Here is a 23,502-nt window from a genome sequence, read left to right as displayed (position 1 = left end):
CTGCAGTGTGGCCAAGTTCCTAGGCCATGCATGGCAAATAAGAAGGAAAGTTCAGACAGGTATGCAGTAGCCCCCAGTCGCTTGAAGCCTATATGTAGCTTTCGTTGGGCCTCTAAGATATCAACTTAAGGCTTAACTATACACTTTGCACATGTACTTTAACTTTTTTAGCTTTCTGATAATGTTTCCTTGAGGGGGCTTTGAAAGTTGGGTTTAATTGAAATCGCAATGTAAATAGGAAATATTTGATGCTTGGATCTATTCTCTTTTAAAAAAAAGTTTTTAATGCAAATTGTGCATATTTTAACTTTACTGTGTTGTATTAATGACAGCTATACTTTTTGTTGTACTGATTAGCCCAATACTCTCTGGTTTGAGCATGATATTTGAATGGATTAGTTGGATATATTTGCTGTATCGCGGTTCTGAAGATTCAACAATTTTATATTTTAAAACGATTTTTATAGCTTTGATGACGTGCGCTGTCGAAATAAAGCTTATACAACAACTATCTCTATAACGATGCCCTATCTAAGGGACATGTATAATGAGAGCTATGAGAAGGGGTTTCTGCCAGAAGACCAGAGGCTTGCATCCATCTTAGTAATCCACAAGCCGGGGAAACCAAGGGACAGTTGTGGGTCGTATCGACCGATTTCTCTGATTAACGCTGAGGCTAAAATCCTTGCGAAACTGCTGGCGTCCTGGTTGGCCCCTCTACTTACTTCACTTGTACACGCAGATCAGTCCGGCTTTATGCTGTGCCGTAGTACAGCCCTTAATTTACATAGGCTTCGCAGTGTGATTGGCCACAAACACGTTATAGAAGAGGAAGCTATTGTATTGTCTCTAGACCCCAGAATGGCGTTTGATTCGATGGAGTGGCCATACCTCTTCGTGGTGATACAGTGCTTGGCGTTTGGACCAAAATTCCTGGGCTCTATCAGGCTGCTATATAAGATCTCAAAGGCCAAATCAGAGTTAATAACCGCACATCCCGAGTGTTCACACTGAAAAGGGGCACCAGACCGGGTTGCCCCCTGTCCCCAATGTTTTTTACACTGATACTGGAGTCGTTGGCGACCTGGGTCAGATGGATGTGCTAGTAAGAGGGTTGAAATGGGCAGAGGGACAGGAAGAAAGGATATCCCTCTATGCAGAGAATGTCTTGTTCTATCTTGCTTCCCCCGCAAAGTCACTTCACAGAACCTTAAATATTTTCACGAACTTTGGGAAATACTCAGGGTATTTGATTAATTGGTCTAAATCAGTGCTCTTTACTCTACATGGGTCGGCCCCAAGACTCCCACTGGGTTGTGAAGTGGAGGTGGCGGGGGGAGGGTTTCGCTACCTGGGACTCTACGTCACCCTGGACCCCAGCATCCTCCACACTAACAATTTAGTAGCGCCCTTGAACAGGCTGCCGAACAATGTCAAACACTGGAGGACTCTACCCGTCTCCCTACTGGGCCGAGCTGCCCTTTTCAAAATGCTTGCGCTCTGTCGGTTTTTATATGAACTTCAGAACTGCCCGTATAAAATCCAGGAGTCCTACTTTAGAATCGTAGAGGAGCGCTGTGCAGATAAAATAGAAGTCCTAGGGCCTCCCAAAGTATATAAATAAAGAGGGTTTGTGCAATTAAGGAATTCCACACATGCTGTCTGCTCTTAAAGACATTAAGTGGATTAGCAGCAGCGGCGGACACAAGCAGAAAAAGTAAGCGTGGGCGCCTCACGCTGAAAGGAGGCAGCAGGGGGAGGGGAGAGAGCAGGGGGCCTGCGCTTCCCTTGCGTGAGCGAGCAAACATATGTTGCCAAAGCTTGCTCCCGCAAGGGAATCGCCAAACGTGCACGCATTGCCATTGAAAGCAATGTAATGCGTGCACGTTTGTGGCTGAAAAGCCAAAGCGATTTCTATAGGTCTTTTTCCTATGCAGCGCAGTGAACAGAAATCTGGGATTGTACAAGTACAAAAACTGTAAAGGATTCATACAGATGTGTATGGACAACAATATTACTGCAATAACTGTGTTTGTACAACTTGTGGAAATGAATTAAAAAACATCTATTAAAAAAAGGGAGTGAAGAAACATATTGCCCTCTCAGAGAAAAAATGTGCTATTCCTGATTGCTTGAATATCACAAGCTCCTTACATTCTTTTTACTTCTGTGCTTTCTTGTCAATTTTTGCAGAGACAAAATTCAAACTGGTAACACTTCATCAGGCAAAATTGAGCAAGACTGGTTGGGTTACATGTAAAAGTGTACTTCCTCAATTCCATCTGAGCATGCCACTTGAATTACCTGTGATGAAATTCGGAGACACACAGCTGGTTGGCAATTTTCCTACTTGTGCTTTTCAGGCCAGATTTTTCCCTAAAGGGGGATGCACTTATAAGTGCAGTATTGGACACTGTAAAAGTATTTACTGATTCCACCCACAGTGAAAATTTGGCTCATTCAACAAATGATCACTTTTCTCTCCAGATAAGTGCGAAGTTGTGTTTGGGTAGCTAAATGAATGATCTAAGAAAGCATTCATCATTTGCAATTGGTAGCCTCTTTGGCCTTCAACAACTTCCACATTGGGACTGAGAAAGGGTAACTAGAATTTGCCTCTACTTTGGCAAGTTTTCTTTATTCAGCTGTCAGTTTGACGTTTATGAAAGTTTTCAAGAACATCTGTCCACACACGTTTATAGACTCACTGTTGGTCCTAAGTATATTCCTGACATTTCTGATGGGACAACCTTTTTGAGCTAGATGCATTTTTCATATATGAAGCATCTTGCTTTTAAGACTGCCTTTTTGGTGGAAATTAATTTAGCCAGGAGGGCTGGATAATTGAAAACACTGTTAGCATCTCTAATCTAATCCATGATTAGTTTTGACTGAGAGTAATATTTGGGTAAAAACTACATTCCTTGCTAAAATGGTCTTGAAATTTCTTACTTCGTCAGAGCATCTCTCTACCTGCCATCTAAACACCTGTACACGTATCTAAGATGGAGGAATGTTATTGAAAGTTGAACCCAGCAGTGCTCTTGGATTTTATATAGAAATGCCAGAGGAAATTCAGGAAGTTAATCTTTTGCTTGTCGGTTTTGCAGGATTGAAAGCAAGTAGAACATTATGAAAACTATTTCCAGAAGGATGAAGAGAATCACTAAAACAGACTACTTTTTTTATTGTGCTTTTTCAAGATTATACTTGAAACAAGTGAATGAAAGACAGGCGATTCATTTAAATAGTGTTGTGCATGTTGCTCTCTAGGTACTGGATGTTTTTCTCAAGTGATTGTGCTAATGGCTAGAGTGAGTCAGTAGAGAGAGACGAGCTACACATGTCCATCTCCTAAGTGAAGTTGTTAGATCCCAGCTGCTAACTGACTTTGCTAGCCTTGCATTATTTGCTGTCTAAAAGCCCAAATGTGATAATGACGTGCTGCTGTGTTCTACGTTTACCACAATAATACAGGCTCACCCATTGCACTATAGAGGTGAAGGGAATTCTCTGTTACCTATCAAAATAAGCTACTAAGCATTAGATACATTTAACAGACAGCTGGAGTAGGTAGCAGTATTGATCATTGGATGCTTTGACTGCTTGACTGTCAGTGGCCATCTTCTCCCCGCTAAGAACACTTGGTAACATCTCTTCAAAAGGGAACTGATTATCTGAGTGGTCAGACAACTGTGGCAAGTACTGTGGTTGAATTGTGACTGAACCTCAAAGATATTGGCTGTTCTTTACATCTTTTTAAACAAATAAAAAGTCCAAAGTTATGGGATCAGCATTTTTGTTTTTCTTCAAATTCATTGTCCATTTGAAATTAGCATTCTGACTGCATTCATGCATACCCACTTGCAGGGCTAAGGTGTATGATTTTCTTTTGCTGAAGTTTGCATTTCGTTAGGTGGTCAAGTTTATTTGACTCTTTATACATCTACTTCAATTAAGCACTTTACTGTGTAAGACTTTTAATGTACTCTCATAACCCAGTAGAATAATCTGATAAAATAGTTGCTGGCATAATGATAGAAAGCTTCAGGTAAGGCTTTCACAGCTTGTTCATGTGTGATAGGGCATGGCCCATGAAGTGATGAGGTTGTACGCCAGCGTCTTTAATATAGGCCTTTATTCTCAAGGCAGTGACTCGTAAACGTAGTGCCCCTTCACCCAGTCAGTAGGCCACTGCCGGCAAATAGAACCTACATGCCCAAACACAATACAAGTGGAACACGGAACTAATAAAATTAACATTCTATGAAAAACAAGTAATAGTTTTGCAACAGCCCACAAACGGCAACATTACATAATAAATGGAGAAATGGAACAAATCGTTAATTTTCTAAAGGAAATATATATGAATTATTCCTTTATTTAACCAACAGTGGTAGAAGAGCTCCAAGTTCAAATACTGAGATTACTGCTCAACAATAAAGACAAAGGCGAGGTAAGGACACATTTGCATTTTACAATTCATGTTTGACACTTATAATCCTTTGTCCATGAATGTTAAAGCCAGCATCTGTTCAATGTTTCCACTTTATAATAATTACAAGATGGTAATACAGGCTGGGTGGCTTTCTCGTCTTATCTAGATATGCATGTGTAAAGAAATGCATTACAGACTCTGATGTTTGAGCTGATTGAAAGTTAATAACTTTGTTCTGATTCATCTTTAGGGTTATATAACTATTGATGTGCTCACGTCCACCTATACTAAAATGTTGAGGAACCTTTTAAAAGATGTAAACTCTGAGGAAGAATGTGAACCATTGTCTATTTATCCTTAAAATCCTTCTTATGCATGTCCTCCCCGTCATCATGCTGTTATAGGCTTCCTTCATCAGTGTTATCAGTGAGCTGTTAATCTCTCACTAGCATTTGAGATTTTCTTCTTCTACCAGGCTGAAAAACAATTCAATCATGAATAGCTTTAGTGTAGAAAATTGTCAGCAGATGTAAAATGTTTTCTTGTATGGTAGCATATTTCTTGTGTCACATTGCACTTCTCGTATTATATAACTTTACATATATTTTTATTCCTTGTCCTAATAGTAGGTCTGTTTCCTTTTTGCCCATTTCAAGCTAAACCTAAGTGTTGGGTATAGCAACCGTCACTTGTAAGGGCTTAGTCTGCATTGTTTTTATCCTAAGTTTCAATGTATAACATTTCTTACCGTTGTAATAAACTCCCTGACTTCCATTTTTGTGCATATTTTGAGTCGTGGTGTTAATTTTGCAGTTGTATTTCTGTTTGCCTAATTTAAAAAATATTACTAAGGTTACAATTTGTTTTTTATCTGGTATGCAAAAAATATTAATACGTCCATTTAGTTAAAAGCGGTTTATAATGCACACACTGAAAATTAAGTTTTCTCTAGTAGTGTAATAATATGTTTATTCCTTAATGTTACTAATTGCATCAACCTCACTAAGATGAAAAGCTCACCTGGCATTTCTAGGGTCCAAACATAACTTAGAATCAATAGGCCATAACATGTTCTTACTCCGTGCAAGAGTCAGTTCTGCCTGGTGTGTGCATTTTGTAGAATGATGTATTTGATCCAGCATTTGGATTGTCCTGCTGAGATGCATTGATGTGCTGGTGGTGCACAGCTTTCATGTCTGGGAGCTGCGGTGAACACCTTGTGCACTCAAGGTACAGTTGAACTGTTCTGTGATGCTATGCAGTTGATGATACCCACTGTCTCCTGCTTTTCACTGGAACATTCTTCTGCTTTGAGGTTGCGGACTGTGGTTGCTCTCCTCTGTTTCCGTCGACCCCTGCATCTCTCCCAGGGCTTGGCTTGAGCATGACTTCTCATCCGATCTTATGTCTACACTCAATGGTGTGGATATCTACACTGCTGCTCTGCATCCCTATGCTGGCAGCCATTTACAGATTATCACAGGTTAAGATGAATTGGGGGGGGGGGGATAGACCTTGGTGCTTCAGGTATTTCAAGGTACAAGATGGACTTACATTTTTTACCCAACCTTCACAATATCTTTGGAAACTGTTTGATGGGTGGGACACCCATACACTCCGAATGCACAGGCAGTGATCAGCTACTGTTTGTACCTTGGGACTTAGGGTTGCTTGCATTAAAAGGCACTACACATCGCACATAACACTTTGAGGGGTAACTACTGCCACCAAAAAAGTTCAAATATGTATGTAAAAACTAATACATTGTCTTGGGTCTGGTGAGTATCCTGATTTCATGTGGGAGCTCCACTGTTAATTGAATAGTGTCTTTAGGTCTATTGGTTGTCAGCGCTGTGTGAGTAGCATTAAGCTACATCATTAGATTGAGCACAAATTTTTTATTTAATGACATTGAGCGTGAGTTGAAACTTTCTCCAGCAGGTGTTACTGGCAGCCATGAAAAAACAACAAAGCATTCATACCTAATGTTCGATAAAAGAAAAAAACACAATTCTGATGTGCCAAAGAGGATGGTGACTCCACAGTGGTCCTTTAGTTTAACTTAATCTGACATGAAAGATATGTCCACTGATTTGAAAGTTGGTGTAAAGAGCATAATTGTGATGCTAGATCAACTGTAATATGAGCTGAGCTTGTGTGTTTAGTCTGCATCAGCATCATGGAGTACTGTGTTTTCTGCTCAGTGAGGTGGTTTGGTAGTGATCTACTCCAAATTGTCTTGTGGAGCTCCCATAATAGAAGTGATCTCCTGAGGTGGAACTGCATCATTTGCCAAGTATTCGGCGAAATGGATCAGTTTACCTAATTAATAGAATTAGCTGTGTTACATCTCAAAATGTCCATCCTCTTCTCCCTGTTAATGCTAAGGTTCAGTGATAACATTGTGACAGTGGCATACAAAAGCTTTCACTAGTTGGGTACTCAGTATTTCGTTGATAAACGGATACTGACCTTGTTAATGCTTGCTAAGGTTCTGAACAAAAGGGTTTTTCTTTTGACAGGTAACTTGATTGTTCATTCACCACATTTGGTAAATCATTGGTGTGTGCTTTATCAACAACTAAATTAAATATAAAAATGAATACATGTATTTTGCATTGTCAGACGTATATAGAAACCTGGCAATGAGCTTAGTGCAGCTGATGTTTTTGATTGGTCATTAAAGATTTCAATTTTTTATTAAAATTTGTAACGGAGTTTTATATAGCGCAACTTGACCTGAAGTTATCAGCTATCAGAGCGCTTTACATAGCACCAGTTTTTGTTAGGCACGGGGAGATTAAGTGATTTGCCCAGAATCCTAGGATGTTCAGTGTTGTTGCTGAGACTCGAACCCAGTTCCCCAGATTCGAGGTTGACCGCCCTAGCCGTTAGGCCAACTCCCTTCCAAAGTGCTGCAGCTTTTGCATCAGTCTCTCAATGATAAAGAAGCAAAAAACAATGATTTGGAAATGTCCATATTACATTTAACAGAATTCACCTCCATTAGATACATGGAGGTTAAGTGGAAGATTTGTTTTTTACCAAATGCAATTCCCTCTGCAATTTGTTTCAATTATACCACTAGAATTGGCCTTGGGGGGCCTGAACCGTCTAGCTGAGTAAATCACCCGCCAGGCCATTCCTAGTGCCAGGTACACAGGATTTGTGCCACCACGCCTGACATTCTGCAATTTGTAGTTGATGGGGTTCACTTGTAGTTAGACATCCAGACCTCCTTCTAGCCAGTTGCTACTCTGATAATTGCTACTGTATTCTATTACATGATACAGGTCTTGGGCTAGAGACTAACGGAGCAGAAAGTAGGCTACATGGTGGCATTGTATATAGATTTTACAGCACCAGTCTAATCAGCAAGGCTTGCGTTTTTTGATATTAAGAAAACACTCAAACCATGTTGTGTAGTACACCAGACCGCATTCTGCAAAAAATTTACCTGAGAATTGTGGTAAAGCACACATTCTCTGATGGATACCTCTAACTGCAGATTCCATACCTTAGAATATACCCCAGATGCCGACTGGATCCAGGTGAATTTCTTTCTGATAGAGACTTCTAACTGCAGATTCCTCACATTTTGAAAATTCCCCAGGCATCAGACTGGATCCGGAAAATCTTCAGCAGTACTCCTGTGTACCAGCAGGTAGTACAGGCTCCTCTGTATTGACGTCATTCCACGCCATACGTGGTGGGCACAACCCTATCTAGGCACCACTCACACATGCTGACATCAGTTCTTTCTTTCTGTGTCAATAGGTGTAAATCCAAAGCTACCCGTTGTCTTCTTGAGGCAGTCTTTTTGAATTTCCAACATTTCTACAGTGTTTAGGGGACTATATCACCTCTCCGATATACAGGATTCAAACTGTAAGGGGAATGTCGCAAACGAAATTCTATGACCGACCCACAAGTGGTTTTCTGGGGTGTCCATAGTTGGACCACAACTCCAAGGCCTGTAGTGATTGATTGCGCCTTGATTCACCCCAAGGCCGTCCTTGATCGGTAAGTGAAGTTGTTCATAGTAAAGCACCGCAAAACTCTTCAACATAATGGTGCAGAACCAGGTCCAATCCTGCTCCAGAGGCTGGTCCCACATCAAATCGTCCTCGATGTCCAAATCCTCAGGTAAATACAAGAAAAACCACAAGAAGGCTAATAAGACCTCTGCCCTGTCCTGCCTCTCTCAATGCTTTAGCCTCTGGCCTGAATCTCAGTGAGGATGACTTTGAGCTTGCTGGAACAGACAGCCTCCTGTAGCCTGCTGGTCAAGCACACCAGATGGCATATGGTTTCTCTGCAGAGGGATCTGAAGTCCAAGTGGCACAGCGACAAAGGGGTCTGTCTGATGTGGTCTAGATTTCGGAGTAGACTATCAGATCTGCAGTGGTGTCTGCAGCACCGCGATGGAAACAAAGAAAGACTAGGCTTTGCAGAAAAGGACCATCTTTTGCTGGATCATACTCTGCATTAAGATCTTTTTTTTTTCCTTTGGGGTTTTACATAGCGCGATCTTGACCCGAAGGTATCTGAGAGCTTTACATGAGCAGCAGTTGCATTACAGATGGACTCATTCATTTTGTTAGACACAGGGAGATTAAGTGATTTGCCCAGAATCACAGGATGTTGAGCGTCCCTGCCGAGACTCTAACCCAATTCCCCATTTTGAGCTCGACCACCCTAGCCATAAGGCCACATCCTACTACACTCTTGCCCGAAAGCTAACCTCTGATGTTTTTGCGGGTTCATTCTACCAGTTCCAATTCTGCTACCACTGCAGTGGAGGGCGGGGTGCCTATTCTGGACATTATTCAGGCTGCTAGGTTGGTGTCACTTCATACTTTCACAAGGCACTACTACGAAGGTCCCCTCCCATGCTTCCCCCGCATGGGTACAGCCTCAGCGCCATTTCTGACTCCGGCTGATGCCAGTGTTCTGGATACCTCACCAGACGCTGGCCTGGGCTTTCCTACTAGTGTGGCTACGCAAGAAGACTTCCTTTGTCTTCGTGTTGTGGAGGTCGACTGAGGTTCTGGACCTTAGGTTGCTCTTGTGTAGGTCACAACTAGTATCTTGACAGAGGTTCTTCAATCGGAAGTATCCTACATGGAACCACCCCTATGAAGTCTAGAACACCTCAAGCTGCTGGTGGAAAAAAGTTAAGGAAATGGTATGGCTCAATGTTCTCCAAGTGCACTACCTAGACCCCACCAATGACCTCATCAACGACACAAACCACTAGATCACCACCTGCCCCGATACCATGGTGCCCCTGACAATACCAACCCAAAAGATCCAACAAACAAGGTATCTGGTACAGCGCTGACCTCAGAAAGTCCAAGACAGTTTTCAAACAACTCTGAAGGAAATTGATAACTTCCCCAGGAACAATCGCAAGAAACACCTACAAGGCTGCACTTAGACACTATCACCATCAGTGAAAGAGACTAAGAAAAAGGCCATGACCATGAGAATCAAATCTTGTTCCAGCAACTGCAAGGAATATTCGCCATCAAGGAATTCAAAAACCCAGCCAACACAAAGAATCTCATCTCCCATACACAAGAATTCTGCAACACCCTTTCTGACTTCTTCCATGAAATATCACCAAGATCTACATCAACTTCGAACCCCACCCAATCGCATTGACCTTCCCAGCCTGCTAATCTCATCCACCAAACAGTACAAATTGATAGCATGGAACCCTCTATCCATCGAGGGCACAGCAGGAATAATGAAGACAATCCACTCAAGGGCGCCCACAGACCCTCTGCCCCTACCATATCTACAATCTGGTAAAAGCCATGATCAGCGGTGCACTTACCTTCATCAGCAAAACCTCCCTCAAGACAGACACCTTCCCAGATTGCTGGAAAAATACTGAAGTCACTAAGACAAACTTCAAACAATGCATGAGCAGCGTGACGAGTTGTATGAAGGACAACTGCCTCAAGCTCAACACTGACAAAGTAGAAGTGCTGATCTTCATGAGTAAGAGCTCACCTTGGAACTTCACCTGGTGGCCTTGGGACTCAGACCCATGCCCACCCCATCCGACCATGCTAGGCACCTAGGCCTAATGCTGCACACCACCCTCACCATAAAGTCCCAGGTCAGTTCCGTCACCTCTCCATGCTTCCACATCCTCTGCATGCTACGTAAAATCTTCAATTTGCTCACACTGGACACCAGATGTACCATTGCGCAGGCCCTAATCACAAGCAGATGGGACTACGGCAACATTCTCTACTCTGGCATTTCAACCTATCTTCTTCAGACTTCAAACCATCCAAAACGCCACCGCCAAACTCACTTGACCTCGCCTGCGAAGCCCACACTACACCACTCCCCCGAGAGCTCCACTGGCTCCCCTTCCAAAAGCGCTGCCAGGTCAAACTTCTGACACATGTATTCAAGTCACTACACAACACGGACCCGTATACTTCAATCATTAGCTTCACTTCCACCAACCCACCAGACAACTTTGCTCAGCATCACTCACACTTACACACACACCCCGCATCCACACAAGCCCATACGGGAGGTTGATCATTCTACCAAGCCACCAAATACATCAGGACCTCCTCAGCACTTCTTGAATTCTGTAAGAAGCAGAAGACCTGTTTTTTTAATTAGTCTTCTAGTGGGTCCATGGAGACTGCCTGTACTCAGGCTCAACCTCACCACATGCCTACTCTCACCTACTCAGTGCTTGGATACTCTCATGGGTGACAAGCGGCGCTCTAAAGATCCACCTTACATTACAACGTTTCCTCCCTTCAATGAAAAGCTCACTCCTGCCCACCTCGAGGCCTGAGGGATGCCCTGCACTGGTGCTTTTGTGCACAGAAGGATCACCTGCTACCACTACCCCACTGGGGCTCCAGCTTTCATCACCCAGCACCACACCCTTGAGAGCCTGTTCGTCACACCCTCACTTCCAAAGTTAACCCTAGCTCTTTCCCTACCACGACATTGGAAAGGAAATCCAAGATGCTTGGCACATTTGATAAGAGGATTTTCAGGGCCAACAGCCTTGACCTCTGGTCATTGTACATTGTGTGCTCCCTGGGCTGGTATACCCACACTGTTGGAGTCTCAGTTGTGCAAGTTATGCCCATGGAGGAAGGCCGAGCTGTCCTGACCATGTAGATGGAAGTGAAGCAGCAAAGTTCACGATACACTGCGGACTGGACATAACTGACTCACTGAGTAGAGCAATTGCTTCCTTTTTGGCACTTCATTGCCACACCTGGCTACGGTCAACTAGTATTTTGGGTGACGTCTATCCATCCCTCATTGACATGCCCTTTGACTTCATCTGCCCCATTAGTAATGCCGCAATAAGATTGGAATTTTATGTTGATATTTTAGATGGCTTCTTTTTTTGCCCCTTTACAGTTGTCAGTTAAGATCATTTATATTGAAACATTTTTTCTGATGGCAATTACTTAAGTGAGGCATGTCAGTGCATGTCCATACCCCAGTCTCGTGTTTTTTCCCCTGACAAGTTGGTCTTTCAAAGCAGAGCTGCTTTCATGCCACAGGTAGCGACTGCTTTCCATCTGGGTCAGGCCATCACCCCTTCTTCCTTTTATCCCCCACCACATCCTCCTGGGGAGGAGAGGCTCCACAGGCTGGATCCAGTGATTTCAGTCCACTATCATATAGACTGTAATAAGGAGATTAGGTCTGACAGATGTCTCTTAATAGGTTACGCAGGTAGCAGAAGAGAACTTTATCTCAATGGATCATATTGTGCTTCAAAATGTGATGCACTTTTACACGCAGAACCACCAGATGGTTTACAAGCTCAATCCACCAGGGTGAAATCTTCAACCTAAGCCTTGGCTTGGGGAGTTTCTGTGATTGACATTTGTAGGAAGGTAACATGGGCAACACTTCACTAAGAGTTAGTACTTGGGTTATTACTTGGGTTCAGAGTTGAGAAGGGATTGCCATTTCATGTGCTCAGTCTTCCAGTGTTTCCTTGCATCCCTTCAGACTCACCATCTTGCTTGGGAATTTATTCTAAAGGTTAAGGATCTGCAAAGTGGAGGGATCTATACGAAGAAAAAGTTTCTTGCCCTCGCCAACAATCTTTCTTGCTGATACTCTGCAGATTGTTTACTGATTCTTCATACCTTAGTCTAAAGGACACAATTATTAGGACCACAATTATTAAAAGGTTCCAAGTTAGAATGTTGTACTGCAGCATCTCAAATTGATGTAATTCTTAATCCGTTTGCCTCGAGGAGTGTGGAAAAATAGATGGGAAACTGACGTTAGGCTGCCTGAGAAGGAACTTCACAGCTCCAGTGATGTCACAATAGTGTTATTTCAAGCACACAAGAAAGATTGTTACTGAAGCTAACTGGTCCAGTGTTCACTGGGCCCAAAATATTTTACCTTCTCGTATTATTAATGAATATCCTCCAATATTTTACTTCGTCCTCTGATGAATCTTGCTGATCGCATTGAGGGGTGAAAGAGCTTGGATAGTTACTCGTTGGCAAACCAATGAGAGCCAGGAATTGATTGCTAGTTTACAAATGAATGATTAGATTCAGATATATAACCCACAAGACCATATTGTAAAGGTATAAAATGGAAACGGGAAGTCCCAACCTCCTAAAGATATTTAAACGGGTTAGGATCACACAGACTAATAACTCTGCTACTGCTTTACAAAAAAGCATCACTAAAACCTGATGTTCAGAGAACAATTTCTGGCTACTTATGCTTTGCATTAGTAGTTTAAGAAACCCAAACACCGTCCCTGTGAAATGAACATTTTCGAAACCCAAGAGACTCAGACATTAAAGAATTGACAATTTAATTAATGTAGGTAGAGAATAAGGAAATAAACAATATTAAGCATTTTTAGAAAGCTCGGTCAAGAGTCTTAATCTAGTCAGTTACAAATATAGTATAAAAGTACACAATAAAGAGATTAAAGGGAGCAAAAGTTCTTACGGTCCTTAGGGCAGCTGATGGAAAGGGTACGCAAAATGAGCTCAAGGAAACTCACCAAGTGAAGGAGCAGGTACTGAGCAAGCAGGGCAGCCCATTGGAGCCAAAGAAGACCCTCAAGAGGAACCACAGGTCAAAGGCACAGGAGTCTCAAGAGGACCTCAAGCAGCTCACCAAGAATGCAGGCCCATGGTGCAGAGGATGCAGTGAGGATGAAGATCTTGGTAGCAGGAGATGCTGGAAGCTGGAGCTTCTTGGAGCCCGAAGATCTCTGGAGAAGAGAGTCAACAAACCTTGGTAATCTGATCCATAGGTTCAGGGCGAGGGATACAGACTTCAAACTCATCACGAGGACAGGCCTCAAGGGATTTGCAGAACTACCACCTGTGTTGCTGAGCCTTTCGGAGTCTGTGGGACGTCAGGAGCACAAGGCGGTCAGCTTTCTTGCGGTGCCTGCAGATGCAAGGGAGTGACTCCTTCCTTAGAGTGTCTTTGATGCCACAGACCTAGAGAAGAACCTGGAAGGGAGCACATGCACAGACCACACAGACGACTGACAGGACGACGAGAACAGGAGCAGCAAGAGTTCTTCAAAATGTAGTCTTGGTTCCCAAAGTGAAGTCCAATGTGCTCAGACGGTTGAAGAAGAAGTGGTTTCGGATCTGAATCTTGTCCCATGACTAATCTGTAGAGCCACCCACAGGTAAGCCCCTAAGTACCCTAAGGAATGGGTTGGGACAATCCAGGGATCCCTCTTAGAGGAGGGACTGGACATTGGGGTGGATACTCCCATGTCTTTTGTCCAGTTTTGTGCGATAGCATAAGCCACTGGCTCCTTGAACTAGTTCCAACTGTAGTATGCAAGGAGGGCACCAAATGTGACCTTCAAAGCAATCTGGTGGCGCTGGCAAGCGCCCTCACCCCAGCCGAATACACTAAGTCCTGTCTAGGAGGTTGTTACACCTCCCTGTACCTTCCCCTGCTCGAGCCTGGCTCAGCAACAGGAGAGCATAATGGTGTCTGTGGTTGGCAGCAGCACAATCTTCCTAGTAGACCCTGGTACAGGGGGGTGGGGGCTCCCTAGGATAGCCCTCTAGTACATGGGATCCTACATCCAACACTTGAATCCGTGTTGGAGTAGGATTCCAACATGTTTGATACCAAAATGACCAATTTTGGTGCAGCCAATATATAGTTGTCATCTCGTAATTGCCTTGATGTCCACTATATGTATAAAATGGCTGACCGCGCTTACAAAGCCTGGAGAATTGACTCTGGGGTTTGTAGGGGGTTTCCTGCTCAGGCAGGGCACCCTCGCACATATAACCTAGCACCCTGCCTTCAGGATTGAAAGGCCTGCCTTAGTGGTGACTTATAGGTTTTAGGTGTAGTGACCTCAGATATAAGGAAACTTCTATCTGTAGTGAGTGGTGCTAGCACCAGCTCACACAGGCTGCAATGGTAGGCCTGTAGTCACAGTTTGAGTGGTCTCTCATGGGTGGCATAATAATGCTGCAGCCCATGGGAGACCATTGGTGTACCTATACACTGGGTACCTTAGTATCATATACTAGGGACTTAAAAGGGTACACGAGTAGCCAACTGGGAAGGTACCAAAGCACTACCATAGTCAAATTGCGCAAGCGAAATCAATTACTGGGGTCCTGATTAGCAGGATCACAATCAGACTTGTCAGGAAACAATTTAACACCAGCAAAAAGTGGGGGTAACCATGAAAGCAGATCCAACTTTCCTACATACCCCATCTCACAGTCTACTGTAAGACAATATTCACATCCCATAATTAAGATTACTTAGAACATGGATGAGCTTCTATATAAATTGGTTTGATCAATCTCCTAAACAATCAATGTTACCCCATCGGTACTCCTTCTGCCAAAACATGGCCTGCAGACACCGCTGATTTACATAAATTCACAGAGCTAAGGGACATGCCCTTTATAAAAACCTCAGTTAAATAATTAGCTACACTAACTGCAGGTGCCAAAACTCCTTTCAGAACACCAACAAACACATTGCTATGCGAACTACAGGTGCTGAAACGGGGTACATACAAACATTTCACACAATCCATCACAAAACATTTCACTGCAAAAGATTATGCAGCAACTCCAGGCAATTGGTATGCATTTCTTCCTCCTTCATTGATTTTGTTTTGCAGTTTTATATAGCGCGAACTTGACCCAAAGGTTTTGGAGCTCTTCATGTGAGCACCAGTTACGTTGCAAAAGGACACATTCATTTTTGGTAGGCACGGAGAGATTAAGAGATTTGCCTAGAATCACAGGATGTTGAGCTGACACCGAGACTCAAACCTGGTTCCCCAGCTCCAGAGTCGGTAGCTCTGGTCGTACTCCACATCCACTCCCCATTTTCCCCCTGTATTCACCAGTCCATACCAGGAGTCTCCCCAAAAATTGCTCTGCCTTTCAATGGCTCTAAATTGGTTGCCTACCAACCAGGCTCCTTTACTGCCTCTTGATTCAACCTCAATTTCTGAGAATATTCAATACCAACACTAAGTTGATAAGCCTTCAATTTCTGCAAAGCTCTATAATGCAAAAAGTGGCTAGAAAAATTGCCTTTATTGAGGCAGATAGCAACCCCAACGAACTAGCTAGTTGTTGCAACACACCCCATTCAGCTGATATAGCCCTCCTTACCTCCTTGCAAATTTTGCTCACCTTCTCCATTAGCAATCTCCACACAGAATCTGAAGTCTATATCTGAAAACCTAAAAATACTGTTTCCTGACTCGGAACTAAACATGACTTTACTCTGTTAGCCACAAAAATCGAATCCTCTATGACGCAGGCCTCCAACTCTGTGTTCCTTCACTTGTGTCCGCCATAATCAGAAAATCATCCAGGTAAACAATAAGACACATACTTCTCAACCTTACTTACCAAGCCATCACTGGTCTTATGATCTTTGTAAAACACCATGGAGCCAAGGTCAACTCGATGGTAGACCTTTGAATCTCCACATTCTACCCTATCACTAAAACCTCAGAAAATCCCTGTTCTTCACAAACCGGGATTGTTGAGTAAGCATCCTTCAAATCCAACCCTGTTAACCAATCCTCTGTATTGAAAAGGTCTCTCAACAAATGGATGATGTTGTGATTGAAAAGTTCCTCGCATTGTGATGGACATGCTCTGAGTGCCCCAACAGTACCGAAGTATAGATCCCTAATGCTGATTTATGTTGTCATGGGCAAACAAAGATCATGATCATGCTTTTTCACCATGACATAGGCCTGTCTCACGGCTTGCGGTCTTTCCAGACATTAATGAGCTTCCAAAGTACTACTCCCATGATGATGAAAGGCTACTTCCTTTACTAGGAACTAGGAGTTAAGCAGCAAGAGCTCTGTGATGGCAGTATACCGTGTAGTGACTAGTAGGAGTGAACAGGTGCTTTTTAACTTGAGGCCTACTGGGCCACGCATTGAAAGTTCCTCTGCTCTGTGCTTATCTCACTTCTTGTCCTATATCTGTTTGGTGTGGAATGTTGTGTAGCACAAGATTGGATAACGTTAGCTTGTTGGATGAGTGAGCTGCCGGCACTCATGGTGAAGTAACCTTAAACACCATTTTTTGCAGACTGCAACTAGTGTTAAGAGTTCGGGTTGCATTTCTGCCAAACCTAGTAACACCCTTCCATGTCAGGTAGGCTACACCCTACCAACTTTCACTTCTCTAACTCACATCTCAAATGAGGAGGAGAGGCTGCATAGTTTGGACCCCAAGAGGGCCTGCAGTTTCTACATTGATCATACCAGGTGGACAATCAGCTATTTGTGGGGTTGTCTGGGATAAAGAAGGGCAAGACAGTGCAAAAAAGGACAATCTCTAGGTGGTTTACTTGTTGGGATGCAAAAGTCCTTCACATGGTGATTTAAGTGTACCCCTGACCGGAGTGCCCTAACTGTAATGATGTCTCAATCCCTAATGCTTATTTTTGTTGTCATGGGCGAACATGGATCATGCATGTGTGCAATGACATAGGCCTGTCTCACAGATTGTGGTCTATTTGGAACGAAAAGGGGGGGCCCAAAGTGCTACCCTCGTAGTTGTGAAAGACTACTGCCTTTGCCAGGATTTAAGCGATGGTGGCAGCATACTTTGTGGTGCTCAGTAGGAGAGAAGAAGGCCATTTTACCTATGTTACTGGAGTGTGGCCTACAAGTTCATTCATTTAAAGTTTTGTTGCTGTGTACTTAGTTCACCTTTGGTTAAACAAAAGGTGGTTCTGTTGGGTAAGACAAAATTACTTTAACACTGCAATTAATGCACTCTGGGGTGGACGCTCTCTGGAAAACACAGCTTACAAAAAATATTAATAAGGCTTAACAAATAAGTCATAGGATCAACTGGTTGTATTGTTTCTTTTTATCAGAATTACATCATTCAATGGTATCATACAATACATGGGTAGACTGTCAGAATAAGTGTTAAGGTGCAGTATAGTGACATTTGTGTATAGTGCTCAAAAGGTGAAAGATGTATACAATGGAACCATTTTCATATATACAGATATATACAAGTATTTCAGTGGCCAGCTACCGATTTATAGCCAAGAATCCCTATCGGTGGAATCCTGGTGGTGCTGGACCTAAAACTAGCGTCGACGTTTCGACCCTATGGTGCTCCAATCGGTGGTCACGGCGGGTCTTTCTCAAGACAGGAGTGGGAAGGAGGGGGAATTTGATTTGTATGGCAGTTCAGGGTTCAAGGCCGGAGAATCTCAGCCTGAGATGGTACAGCGAAGTGGTCAATGTATCCGTAGTGTCGGGATTTATTTATTTATTTTATTTAAAGAGTTTTATATAGCGCTGGTTAGGCCCGAAGGTATCGGAGCACTTTACATGAGGTTCAACAATGTAACAGAACAAGATGAACAATTACACATTACATCAAAAAAATAAGCAATACATTAGGAGGGGAGAGAAAGGAGAGAGCAAGGTGATGGAAGGGGGAAGGGGAGGTGAGAAAGGGGGGATAAGGGAAGAGAACAACAGGAGAGACGAAAGGAAGTCTGTCTAAAGACCGACTGGATAGGTGACGACCAAGTAGGGAATCCATGGCCCATCTCCCCTATAGCTAAACCAGGTAGCTCCATCGGGCTTCAGACAAAATAGCTCGGTCAGGATAGAGGGGAGAGAAAGTCGGGATGGAGGCAGGGGGGTTAGGGCTGGGGGGGTCAGAAGGGGAAAGGTACTCAGTGGAAGCAAAGCAGTCGAGTAGTTGAAGAGGAGACATAGAGGAGCCACGAAGAACAGTGATAAAACGATGACCGAAGTCTGGCTGAGTAGGTGACGGCCACGGGGGTGAGCCAGAGCAAGACTCCGCTTTAGCTGCATGGGACAGCTCCACCAGGCAGCGGTCAAGGGTGTACAGTCTCCGCAGTAAAAAAGACAGAGTTGAAAGAAAAGGGCAGCATTACAGAAATTGGAAGCAGAGGATAAATGAGAGACGGCGAGGAGAAACTGAGCCCGAAGTCCGGCTGGGTAGGTGACGGGCGAGGCGAAGTACCAAGTCCGATCTCCTCAATAGCTGAGCCGAGCAGCTCCACCGGGCGACGGGCACCATGCTCCGACTCCGCTGTCCGGGTGCACTAGGAGAGGGACATATTGGCACGGGGAAAAACCATGGTCCAGGGAGATTCCGGGCGCCATCTAGAGGAAGGCATCGTCCATGAGGGGCTGCGTGGGGGGACAGGGAGCCTTTGTCGGAGAGAGTTGCAGACGTTCTCATGAGAGCGGGGGCAGTCCTGGATGGGCAGAGTAAGTCAAGGTTCAGCAAGGAGAGGAAGAAGTCATCATTGTCAGCCTTGATGGGGTCAGGCAAACCTTGGACCCTGTTCCCTATCAAGAGTGTGTCGAGTGCTGCGGTGCTTTGCAGTGAGGGGGCACCCATTAGTAGTTAAATACAGGCAACAAAAATCATCCCCAGCGTCCCTGGGCGCCCTGCCCTGTAGGTGTGCTGGGAAACATCTCCCTTAACAGTGGGGGCCGCCATTTTGCCTCGCGCATGGGTGGGGGGAGGAGGGGGTCGCTCACCTCGCTCTTCCGCAACAGGAGCTTCTGGGCAGACTAGTTGGCATGTCCGCTGAGGCAGCGGGCAGGTCACACCGGAGGACACTGGCGGGGCATCTCATTTTAGCCCGGTCACAGAGCCACACACAAAGACTCAGGCGGTGTATGCATAAGGGGATCACCCTTTAGTCCCAAGATTGTTAGTACCTGTCGGCCGCTCTGGAGTCCGATCCTGTGCGGCTGAGAACAGCCGCGAAGGAGCTCTACTCTCTGCACCGATCGCACCGATTTAGACGGAGGTACGAAGTCCCATCCGCCTGCTGCATGTGGTCAATGCACGGCAGTGGGGGAATCCTGGCAAGTGGATCCCCACATCAAGATGTGAGGAGACTGCTGCTGTACTGATCCAGTCTTTTTCCTGTATGTAGGGAAAGACGACGGCACCCATATGCCAAAGGAGGGCCACCGTGAAGTGAGCTGTGCCATTGCTGCACCAATCGGGCTGTAGCCCCTGTGCAGTGTCAAGTCGGTGACCCTGTTTACCAGGTGGGTGCCACCATGAAGATTGCTGCCGTGCCAATTGGGCCATAGCCCCTCTGTGGTATCAAGTCAGTGACCCCTTATAGTAGGTGGGGCCGCCATGAAGATTGCTGCTGTGCCAATTGGGCCGGAGCCAGTGTGCAGAGGAGGAAGGGTGATCCCGTATGCCAGAGGGACTAAGCAAGAAGCGCAGTCTGGTCAAGATCGTCGATAGAGGAAATAGGCTGCCGTGGAGACCCAAGCTGGCATGAGCCATGAATGAACACCAGTACCAGGGTTATCCTGAGACTCACTACTAGTGGGGCTTAACCTAAATGTGGCCTGTAGTGAATGGGGAAGAACTACTACTACTAACTTGAGGGGAGTGGGACTCCGGGACCTGCCTATGAAATACTAGAGCCCGACCTCAGGAGTGTGTTTATTGTTTGTAAAGGTTGTATTTTACTTTGTTGTATATAAATACAACATTTTTCATATAATCAAATAATTGACTTGGTGCTCCTCTATTCCTACTATCTCCACTCGTTTCTCTGGCTCCTCTCTGTTGCAGAGGAAAGAAGTCAGGGCTTGGTATCCGTAGCGCCTAAATACTAGTGAAAATGATGCATGAATAGTTACTCAGCCTTGGGAACTGGCCCCTCGTTCTCCCGGCCCCTCCAAAAACCTTCCTAATATATTTTTGTACTTTCTGTATTAAGTTAAATGTACGCATACCTCGACATATACTTTACAAACGTTTCACCAACCTGCAACCCATTAGAATCTGCATCAGGGTCTTTACTGGCAAGCTTTGACTGCTTTGGGTCGGTCTTCCACAAATTGCTCTTCCTACTCTGCATACATAAGGGGGAATTCGAATTTCCCAACATGCAAATAGCCCTTTGTACCCACTGACTCACATCATTAACATTAAAGCCAATTTTATTTAAGTAAGCCTTCTCACACACACCAAAAAACCTAATTAAATAACCCAACATGTCCAACAGTCTGTCCGGGCAACTCTTGTTTGTGTCATGTCCAGATTTATTTATCAACACCAACTTCTTTGGATCTAAATCAGGAGTATTTGCCACTTTAGAACTTAATGTAGGGCTTGGACACTCAGATCTATGTAGTGTCTGACCTCTTTGAGCTTTTTCTTCCTTATCCATTGCTCATTATACTGAGCTACAAGTTTTTCTGGAGTCCACTGAAGAAATAAACGATGTTGCACTAGCGTAGGATCAAATATGTAATCACCTAAAGGATCCACCAATCCATTAATTTCAGTCATTTTATTTCTGGTCTTATCTGTGTTTTTGTGTTTACTCTCCTCCATCTCTGACTTCTCTAAATCTGTGGAATAACTTAAATCTGTATCACCACTACTTTAAGTCTCAACACAAGGCATTGGACTCTTTTCGTGGCCTCTATAACCTTCATCTGAGTTGCCATTTTTTTAATTCCCAGGAGGACAGTCTTGTTCTGAAAAAATCAGACCTTTAATCTTTTTCAGTTAAATGCTTCTTTTTCTTTGTCACTTTGCAAACTTCCAAATTAGAAACAGCGGCCTCCCCAAAATATATAGCTGTTGCAACTAGCCCAGTCTTCAAATATGGCCACCGTACACCTGCCGCAAGTGTAGAGAAGCCCAATCAAATCAAAATTGTGCAAACCAGGTAAACAGACTGCCTGCCTCTGCATTCACAAACCACTGGCCTACATTAGCCACGCGTGCTGTGTGCTGCACTGGGAGAGCTGCTTTGTGAGGCTGGAATTGCGTGCGCCTGTCAGGGTAAGTGACCCCGTGCCTAAGTCCACGCTACTTTCTGGTTGTACATGTCATACCCAAACGTATTGTTTTCGCATGGAGCCAAACTTCCCAGGGAGTTTAAAACCATAATCACCTGAAAATGTACTCTGCAAGTGTTAAGAATGTAAAAGACCAATGTTTGTTTTTTAAATTCTAAAGCAAATAGCACACCAAATCCCTCTTAAATAAATCGTACTGTCTCAGTACAATTGAATATGATTAATTAAACAAAACCTTTCTAGACCATACATAAACACTCGGTCTTAGGCTGTTAGAAACGGGTTGCGTGGTTCAGAGCGGGCGGGCCAAACTCCGGAGGAAATGTGTAAAGCATCCATGCAGCACACACAGGAGACACACAAGGCACACTACAAAAAGAGACACCACACCAGGTTGCATGAAAAATAACTTGTGTATTCATCAAACACATTAGAATGCAGAACACAGGTGCATATCTTCCGTACCAGCCGGCACCGGGTAACCCTTCACAGGGGACTATTTACAAGGCAGGGCCAATCGGGCCGCTGCCAGCATCATCACATGGTACAAAGAATAAATGTAAAATCCATCAACATTAGGACACATAGTCATCAGACCTGAAAGGAAAACATGCTTGCAGGCCAGAAGGCCTCACCTTAGGAATAAAGACGGCGTCAGGCCTTGGGGAAAGAAAGCATTAACATGGAATGCAAAGCCATCAGTAGTCAGCCTTAGGGGAAAAACATTATCATTAACATAGAGCATTAGGCCGGAACATCTGCAGTAGGCCTAGACCTGTGAACATCACACTAAACATGCACATTAGCATTGGTATAATCATAAGCATTGATACAACATTAGGCAGAACTTCAATGATGTAAGCCTGCGTGGGGGAACCATTATCATTAGCTTTAGGTAGGACCATAAAGCTTCCTCGCCTGGCACTAGGCATAAAAGCACATTAGCCTGGGGCATCTGGTTGGCATGAACCCAGCATAGCACGACCTACAGTATACAGCCTAAACAGCCTTAGAGGGGGCATAACAAAAAGTTAGCATATGCATCAACCTTGGAGCCTGCAGCCTCTCAATAGCGTAGATTACATTAGACCTAAATCATGAGGCTCCGCCCTAGGCATAAATGCACACCGTCAGCAGAAGACTTACACATGAGGCCTAGAAGGAAAACATCCCTGCATCATCCTAGCTGCATCAAAGCATGGGGACATATGGATATGTAGGCATGACAGTAGGCACGAGCCCCAGCAATGAAAATAACCTTAACTTTAAAGACAACATCACATTTGCACAGCTCAAGGGAGGCCTGCAGCCTGAACAATACATTAGGCAACACATCTGCAGTACTAATGCCTTGGGGGCAAGCTGCACGCATTACTACTGCCCCCTTCGCTACAGATTGGTCCTGGGCACCACGGCACCTGTGGGGCCCCGGGTTCGTTGGAGTCCCCCTAGTGGGACTGTAGAGTTCAATAATGCCCCCAAGAAGATCACCGGAACGTTGGAGTCCCTCTTTGGAACTCGGAAGTTCAAAATGCCCACCGTTGCAGTGGTCACTGTCCAGTGGACCGCTGTGGTGCAACCCTGACCAGTCTGGGGGAAAGTTGGGGCCTTCCCTCCCGGGGGCTCTAAAGGGCGGCTTAAGACTGCCAGAAAAGAAACGGTTACAGCGGCCCTCAACTGC

At 44.3% G+C, this 23,502-nt stretch overlaps 1 protein-coding gene across 3 annotated transcripts in view; it reads left to right on the top strand.

The window, feature by feature from the left end:
* The window catches only part of RNF123 (ring finger protein 123), a 1,600,675-nt gene that overhangs the window by 475,132 nt on the left and 1,102,041 nt on the right, over nt 1-23,502 (top strand). For all 3 annotated transcript variants that reach the window (XM_078661207.1, XM_078661208.1, XM_078661206.1), the window contains exon 18: nt 4,395-4,456. In XM_078661207.1, the coding sequence (XP_078517333.1) occupies nt 4,395-4,456 (62 nt within the window). The remainder of the gene's footprint in view (nt 1-4,394; nt 4,457-23,502) is intronic.

This window comes from Lissotriton helveticus, chromosome 9, assembly GCF_964261635.1.
Source record: "Lissotriton helveticus chromosome 9, aLisHel1.1, whole genome shotgun sequence".
Lineage (NCBI taxonomy): Eukaryota > Metazoa > Chordata > Amphibia > Caudata > Salamandridae > Lissotriton > Lissotriton helveticus.
The sequence above is the reverse complement of the archived record's forward strand: the minus strand, read 5'-3'. Positions and strand labels throughout refer to the sequence as shown.